General features: G+C 36.6%; 1 protein-coding gene across 1 annotated transcript; it reads right to left on the bottom strand.

The window, feature by feature from the left end:
- Window positions 1-227: 227 nt before the first annotated feature.
- LOC133326383 (uncharacterized) lies at window positions 228-729 on the bottom strand. Its single transcript, XM_061535035.1, has 2 exons — window positions 679-729; window positions 228-626 (listed from the first exon to the last, which is right to left on the bottom strand). The coding sequence occupies exons 1-2, from the start codon at window positions 727-729 to the stop codon at window positions 228-230; spliced, it is 450 nt and encodes a 149-aa protein (XP_061391019.1).
- Window positions 730-8967: the final 8238 nt, after the last annotated feature.

Here is an 8967-nt window from a genome sequence, read left to right as displayed (position 1 = left end):
GTTTGTTATGAATTTTTTTGCCGCCATTAAATTAGCAACTATAATATCAAAAACAAATATTTGTAAACATATATTTTAATGCTTTATTTTGCAATATAATATTTCAATAGATATATACATAAATATGGGTGTGTTCAAATAAGTTTTTTTTAATATACATAATAAGTGTGGTGTGAATATGTGTGCACTTTGCTCCACCTCATCATTTCGTCTTCATCAGCATCATATTAAAAAGCTGGTGCGGCGGCAGCGCCAGCTGGAGTTGCTGTGGCAGCCATGGCTCTGGCATTGGCTTCGCTCTTGATGACCTTCAATTGATTTTTGTAGATTTTCATTTGCAATGCAGAGCATTGAATTTGCACCCATGGTAAGGTGGGAGTGGCAGGTGCGGCACCAGGGGCAGCTGCAGCAGCATCAGGGGTGCCACTACATTGGTTCAAAGATTGTTCAGCACGGGCCATGGTATCGAAAACGCGTTGTCTCAAGTCTTCGGGTAGATCTGGTCTTACCAACAGCTTACCGGCCTCTTTTTGCAAAACCAAAGATTGATAGAATTGAGCTGGCGAGAGACCGGCAAATGATGATGGAAAACCGGGGTATAAGCCAGCTGCTGCTGGAGCTTGGGCCTAAATAAAATTAAAAATATTAATTATTCCGTTTTAAATGTTATTATCATACCTGAGTGTAAGCCAAAGCACAAATCACTAATACAGCCACAAAGGATTTCATTTTTATTCAATTTAGTATTGAAAGATGCTCGTACAGAAAATTATGAGATTCGTTGAATGTTCGTTAAGTGAATAATGTTAATGGACACCATGGCTATTGCTTTTATAGAAGACCACCCAAACCATTCATCCCATTCATTCATCTATCTATGTCAACCAAATAGCTACCGTTTTTTTCTCTTCTTATTCATAGATAGCAGATAACATACAAATATCGGTGAGTATGTCTCTATGTACATAGATCTTATCTGGCGCTATCCGAGGTTATACATTTTTCTATATGTTTGTTATGGTTTTTGTGTTCTCCAGTCTGCTGCTGTTGCTGTTGCCTGTCATATTCTGTGTCAGAATGCAATTTTTATTATATTGTTTTTTAATATCTGTATTTTGCCGTATTGTATATTATCTCGAAAAAAATTAAATAAAACATGAACTGTTTTTTTTTATTCTTTGAAAAAAAGATAATTTACGATTTCCTGCTTTGTGATATATGTTTCTGCTATGACTAATTGAATGGAAATTTCTAATTTATTTTTGGTATATAAATAAATTATCTTTAAATAAAATAAACACTAGACTAGAATTTTGTTATCTATGGCTCGTGGATTTCTTGACAAAGTGTCAAAATTATAACAACATCTGTGGAAAAATATGTCCAAAAAAAATTAAAACTATTTACAGTGAAGGGCAGATGTGAAAGTTAGGGTAAATCCTCACCTTTCTCACAGCTAAATTATGAAAATATTATTCGAGTTTTGGCCAGGTGTTATAAATGTTTATGTATGCTACTACGTAAATTTGTCAAAAATAACTAATATCAAGCTAAAGGTTGCACATCATTGACGGAAGCTGAACCCAAACCAACAAAGGTTATATTTTTATTATTTTTATATTATTTCCATTTTATTCGAACGAAAGAATTGTTTCCGAATGCATGTAAATGTTGTCTTTCCCGCATGCTCTGCACTGCTCCTACCTTAGCATCCAATCTTGAGTAGGCTGAAGCGTCCCGTAAGAATACCCATCTTGTTTCCTATTTTTCTTTAGCTTTAGGATTTGCTTAGTTTTGTCTTCATATGGGTCACCCCATAAGATTTCTTATTTCGGTATTTCCTGTCCCCTCATTTACCCAAATGGTTTTGTGGGTCTCATTTCTTGGCGTGTTGCGCTAAAGGGTTTGGCGGTATTCACATCTTATGTGGGTAGTGCAGTAGCACTCCTGGCTAGTTGATTTGCTATATCGTTGCCTATGATTCCTTGGTGACCCGGTATCCATATAATTCGTACAAGTTATTGTTGTGAGAAATCATTAATGGTATTTATACATTCCAGTACAGTTTTGATTTTAACTGTTTTGGCAGATATTGCCTCTATAGCTTATTTGCTATCCGTAATTATATTTGTTGTATTTTGTCCTAGATAACATGAAACTCCGCTTGTTATAGCAGGAAACTCCGTCTTTAAGGCGAAGAGGAATTTCGGTACCCGATTCGTCGATAAAAAGTACCAGTCCAGTTTTTCCTCCTAGCAACAGTTACCAGCCGACATCTGATCTAGAGTTCCACTATTCCATTGTTCTCTATCTGGTATTATAGGTTCGCATCGTGTTACTACTCTCGTTTCAAGTATGCTGTCTGAATCAAATGTGTTGCTTGATGACTCAGTAGTTGCTGGTAATATGTTTTTGTGCGGTATGCTGTATCCGGTGTCTATCCACTAGTCCGTTGCTTTGAGTCTTAAAGCTGCAACCGCCGCTTCATATTTTATTTGGATGTCTATTGGATGTATATATAGTATTGTCTCTAAAGCCCAACACGTTCTCTGAACTTTCCGCAACGCTTTTACGATAAATTTTGTATCCATTACTTTCCACAGACGCGTATGTTAGAATTGGTCTAAAAACTCTTTTATAGATCCAGTGCATCATCTTAGAATTGAAAACCCATTTAGAGCCTATGGCTCTTCTGCAGAAAAACCAACATCTATGGGCATTGTCAGCCCTTTACTGTATGTGGTCTTTCCATTTAAGTTTCATGTCTAGAATTACTCCCAGATACTTAACATTGTTTGATAGGGCTATCGTTTTGTTTTGGAAGATGGGCTCTTCATACTGAATATTTTTTTCTTTCTAGTGAAAAGACATATCTCCGTTTTGTCCGGATTTACGTTTAAGCCCCTCAGTTTAGCTCCATTGGTAGGCGATGTTGAGCACCGTTTCGGCTTTCCTGCATAGTAAGTTAGGATTATTTCCCCTAAGAAGTATTATAACGTCCTCTGGTTCAAAATCTTCTTTAAGAGTCCATTTATGGTAGTTACCTACAGGAGCGGTGACAAAATCACTCCCTGTGGTGTTCCCTGATCTACTTTGTCTCTCCTGTTATGTGCTGTATGGTACACCTAATTCATCTATTCCTTGACATATAATTAACCCAGCCTATGATTGCCGGTCAACTTGGAAAGTATCTAAGCTTTTTAAGGTGTCTAACACCATTGACTTGTCAATTATAGGTTCCTCTGATCTTTACTCCCTATCTGCCATGACATCGTTCATTGTCGATGTGTTCGATGAGAAGTGAGCATTCATTAGGAACCTTAATGTTTCCTCGATATTGCGATGTGCAGAGTTTGAACGAAATCGGATACTCCGTTCGATAGATTTCGTGCGCAACATGTTTCCAAAGAAACATGTGGTCTAAAACTAATATTTCGATGAGGTACATTTTTATCATATCAAAGTAGAGATTTTTTCCATAAGCCGAACTTAAAAAAGGCGTGTCGATATTGTATGCAGCTCTTCCCATTTAAAAGACTCTGCTTCGAAATGTTGTCTTCCACTTGATCAATCATTCCATTAAATTCGTGGTTCGCCTTTTGAGCTGGGGCATCCTCGTCCATTCTCACAACACGACCTAGCCAAAGTAGTCGCTGCAGCTCGATACGTCTGACTATGTCTATGTCCGAGAATAGATGGTACATCTCATGGTTCATTCGACGGCGATATACACCGTCAACTAGATCTCTAGATATCTTGGATATTTTTCTGCCTCATCGGCTTGCGCAAGTACCCATGCTTCAGCGTGTTGTAGAGTGTGAAATTGGTCTGCCGTGTGAGATTTGAATTGCTTACTCAGATTATATTATTATTTCTATTTATGGCGGTACCGAGGTATAAAAAACCTTTGACAACCTCGAAGCTGTAATTTTCAATGTCTACTGTTGGTTCGAGTCTAATGGATGCCCTGCGCGTTGATGCCATCAATTTAAAAGGTCATACGATAAACTGGCAGCTTGTTTGAATCCTCGTTCGGCATTGAAGGGCTCTGAGAGGTCCTTTCCGACTTTAACTGCAGACTCAGTTGTTCAGACATCACGCTGGATAGCACTTTAGATGCGATGGGAAGGAGACAAATTTCGCTATAGTTGGCTCATATAGTCTTATCTCATTTTTGTGCATACGGAACACAGGATGCTGAGGTTCCGATAATTGGGCATGTATTCCTCTAGCCCAATTGTACAAATCTTGGAGCATGCTTAAATAGTTCGGCTTCTGCGGCTTTATTATTCTTCAGCCGATTAAGTGCTATTCTGATCTCGTCTTGGCTCTGGGGTATCTTCTTCACCGAAACTATTTGATATCAGAAGCTTTGCAAAACTCCTCCTTTGGAATATATTTTTTTCCGAGCATAAACAACCTACTATAGATGTACCAATCGATTTTAGGAATTTTTAATGCACACAATTTAGAAAGGGCACCACTAGCATCTGCATTAGTTCTCTCATAGATATTCAATGATTGTTGACCTGATCGACCATCGGTCAGAAATTTAACCATGAATTGTTAAGTTCACAGCAATTGGGCCTCAATTCAAAATAAAAATTATACAAGAATTTTGGTTGAATGGGCTCTTGGAAAGTTAGCCGAAGATCCACTTCACGAGATCATGCCAAGATTTGACTTATCAAATGTACCAACATGTGTATGAAATATTCATAAAACTTTCAAATTAAGATTTTATGAATTTTTCTTAATTTTATTTGTTTTTTTTTACTTTTCTATGCCTTATAAAAATCATCACCTGCTCATAGTCGACGCGCCAAATGTCACAGTCAACATTTGATCATTTAATTGCACTATATGGTATCCTACCCTATGTGGTGTAGGATACCATGTAGTATGCTCTGTCCGAAATGGTCCTCCCCTTGCTGTTTTCTTAGTTCTAGTTTTATTTAATCTTCTTTATATGATATTCAAATCTTTGATGGTTTATCTGGATATAAAGACTGGTCTCTTTATCCTTGTGGAAAAAACTGCAGAGTAAATTTTCACATCTTCCCGCCATTTCAGATAAATTTTTTGTATGCTACAGAATTTTTTTTTCAATTTTAGTCGAATGCAAAGCCTTTTAAAATAGCTATGACATCTTCACGTCAACAATTCAGAATCGTCTACCTCTAGTGGCGAATAGTGACATTACTAATATAAAGTACACCGTGGCAACGTTGCTACCAACATAGTGGCAATATTGTCACCTAACTGTTACATTTTTGAACATCTTTATTTAAATACGAATAAATTCCAATGTCTTACATAACTACTTTAAATAACATGTTATCTTTCAAAAGTTTATACTTTTATGATATTTATTTTAAAACTAAAAAAAATCAATTTTTATTTTTTTACAACAAAAATTCAATATTTAACATTCGAATATTCTCGAACAATTTTTATGAATGAACAGCACCACATCACATCGTTACTCTCCTCCAACCAATCAACCACCCACCCACTATTTGTCACAAAATTCCTATGTACACTTAATCCTTGTGACTACGTAATATTTCTAACACATACATACACACACAAACCATAACTATGTACATACATTTTTACAACCTAAAATGACGACATTCATGCGTAACGAGTAAAAGATTTATCTCACCCGTTACAATGGTCCAAAAACGTTTCCTACAAAAAAATAAAAAAAAAAAATGCTACAACGGCCATCCCCAACCATTCCATTCATGTCATGGCGTCAGCATGTCTGCCTCTATATTTTATTAAAACAAATTCTCTTGTTTGCTTCGATTTGTTTTTATTACTCATTATTAGGAAATTTCCCTTCCGTGAATAGGGCCAAAAAGCATAGACCTGAAAGAAAACCACCCCTGTTTAAAGGCCCATTCGTAGAGTAGTAGCCTTCAACTTGACATTTTAATGCGCTCAGTGCTCAGTGAGAGTAAAACAAGGAAAGAGAGGAAAGTAAAGTATGATTAACCACATTATCGATTACTTTGCACTTTGTTAACACTAGTGCAAAAATGGGCAAGAGATCATAGTCAGTGATGTAATGGAGGCGGCGTAGTTGCCAGTATACTGTTAGGAAAAAAAGTTTGTATACACCTGGTAGGTTAGAGTGTTTGAATACATATCTATAGATGCAAAAAAATCGAAGGATATGTTTTCATTAACTTTGACAAAAATTCCAAATATTATTGCCGTAGTTAGTTCTTAAACATATATGAAATGGTTGTTTATAATTCAGATTGTTATGATTATTGAAAAGAACCTAATGAAAGGGAGTTTGTCAGTCTCCTACCGGACCCAAACTTATTAAAGACAGTTAAATCTGGTTCGATCCCCACATTTAGGGTCTTGTCACTCAAAACTGTATATGGGTGTCTTCCTCTAAAACAAAAAGATAACATGAAATGTACAAAGATGATAAATTTATGGCGCAGATAAGTCAACACCAGCAGGTGTCGCTGATGTGCCCACGAATCACGCCCGTCGTCATCCAGCTATCGTAGGCAAATATCTGGCATATAAAAAACAAAAATGTATCAGAGTTTAAGAACCATAGAGGAAGAGCAATCTCGACCAAATCTTCTGTGACAGGAGGGGACTCCTAAGTACCCTAAGTCTGAACATGAGGATAAGATTGACACATCCGTTCCAGAATTCCGAAGAATCAAAGAGGCTGATAAGATAGTTGGGGAAGTGAACAAGGACATCGCCAAACTTGTAGCTAGAAATAAACAATTATCAAAGCCGAAAAGTGTCCACAATGAACCGAATGGACAAGAACGAACAGCAAATCGATTATCAGAAGGATAAGCCTGACTTTGCTACCATTACGTCGGAAGTGGCGAAAAGGATTATGTCTACGAAAGAACTGACGAACGCCAAACCCGAAAAAAATAAAAATTGCTTCCTGTCGGCTGATAGAGATGGCACGGCATATCACGACGGTCCATCGACTGAAAGTGGTGATGTCAGCTCTAATATCAAGACGACGAGCGCTGCATCCGAATCTTCACGAAGACTAGCAGCTCTAAAAATTCTAACCGCTAACTATAGGAAGAATTCAGCAGCAGTTGGTAAAGAGCCGTCATCTTATGCATAGATTATCATGAAGCGCTTCAGAGAGTAGTGTTCGCCGAGAACAGTGCGTCTGGGAAACTAAAAAAAGTATCCTGGAGCACCTGTTGCAATGGAGGGCCGTAGATCTTCAAGATTGGGAAGGCAAGAACTGGGGAGGAAGAGGCCCAGTAACTAGAGCAGTGGTATACTTACTAATTAAAATACGGGAGCTTGATCATAGATAAATTAGGGAAGCCCAACTATGGCAGCCTAAACACCGAAGAATTAGACAGAAATGCCAACCATTTAAAGAAGAAAGTCCTTCGAAAAAAGTTGTCCGTTTCGAGAAAGGAAATCTGCCTTAGAAAAACACTAAATGACATGGGAGACAAGAATCAACGAAAAGTTTTTACAACAGAGCTCGTCGCGAAAAAGCTTTTGTATACTGGGATAAAAACCACTTTTACCGAAAAGAATAGAACCGGTTAACGCAACTCCTAGAAAATGTTATTTGAATTTTCAAAGAATAAAGAAGTTTCTATTAAAAACCCGCACTCAAAGCGAAATCATGATAGATGAGGAGGATAACATAATAAAGACAACAGAAGAAACTTATTGTTTCCTCATGAAATCACACTTTCCACCGAACACATCAACATCCGATTATGTAACGGTTATTATGTAACGGTCGAAGAAAACAGTAAGCAAAAACTCCACATTTGACCGAACTTGTCCTTTTTCAGGTCATCCTCTTTTGCTCTACTTCGATTCGACTAAAGTAAAATTTCTTGCTTTTTAATAGACTCGCTAAAGCTTTCATCCCAACCTCAGACCATGCGCTCCATTTTATCGCATAAACTAATTTTCAATTAAGAAAAATCCTCCTAACAGAATTTACAAGGTATATATTTTCATGTCTTGATCCTTTCACCTCCTCCTTTGGTTGAGGGTATAACATTTTGTACCCGGTTTTTTTAAACTTTTCGAGACTCTCTTCAGGCCAAACAAATTACTGTGGCTCTACGGGTATGTCGAGTATGATAGACTCCTTCCGAATATATTGATTTTGGTAAGGAGTTTTTGGTATGAATAATATCTAATTTCAGATATTTATTAGAAAATATTTTTTTTAAAAATATATTTATATAAGCAATTGATTACATTTTATATAAATATATTTTTTAATATTTTGTTTTATATTTTTATAACTATATTTAAATATTATTTTTATTTAAAAATAATTTTAAACGAGCAAAATTTAATTGCTAACAATTCAGCCGTCCACTGTGAAACAAAAATGAACGGCGTCGCCGTTTAACGTCATCAATTTTTGTTATCAACCGACTCTGCTCTCTGAAGAGATTCTCATCAGAGATAGAAGTTGCTCGAGAAAAATTAAATTGTGTAAACGTTCAGTAGAGAGTAAACCAAACTTGCGAAAAAAGTAGAACACACAAAAACGGGAAGAAAAAAAGAAACAATTAGCAATAAACGCCTAACAATAAATTCTGAAAAAAAAATCGACAAACAAATTTGCACAATAACTAAATTTTAAGCGATAAAGTGAAAATAATTCAAATTTTGAATGTCAATTTAGTCCAAAAAAACACGAAATATTCGAAAGAAGAAAAAAAAATTAAGCTGAAGGTGATTGATTTTTCCTCGTAGTTTCGCTGCTACCGTTATCGTCGTTGTCGTTACCATTGGACGTGCGTGTGTGTATATAGCGTTTGTTGGTTACACTTGGTGCTGGTGGTATTTGGAGAAAGCATTCAAGCAGAAGCAGAGGAGGAGAAGAAAAAAAAATCGGGCAGCAGCCAGTTAGTCCGCTGTCGTAGTAGTAATAACGAAGAAAAAAAATCGAACGTTTTGTTCCCC

The sequence above is a fragment of the Musca vetustissima genome, unplaced genomic scaffold, assembly GCF_032173495.1.
Source record: "Musca vetustissima isolate MV318-11 ecotype Yass unplaced genomic scaffold, APGP_CSIRO_Mvet_v1 utg31836, whole genome shotgun sequence".
Taxonomy (NCBI): domain Eukaryota; kingdom Metazoa; phylum Arthropoda; class Insecta; order Diptera; family Muscidae; genus Musca; species Musca vetustissima.
This window is presented reverse-complemented; position numbering and strand designations above follow the sequence as displayed.

Excerpts from the sequence above, each read along its gene's own strand:
- LOC133326383 (XM_061535035.1), bottom strand. The coding sequence starts at position 729 with ATGAAATCCTTTGTGGCTGTATTAGTGATTTGTGCTTTGGCTTACACT. Across the intron at positions 627-678 it reads GTGCTTTGGCTTACACTCAG|GCCCAAGCTCCAGCAGCAGC; the intron begins GTATGATAATAA and ends AATTTTATTTAG.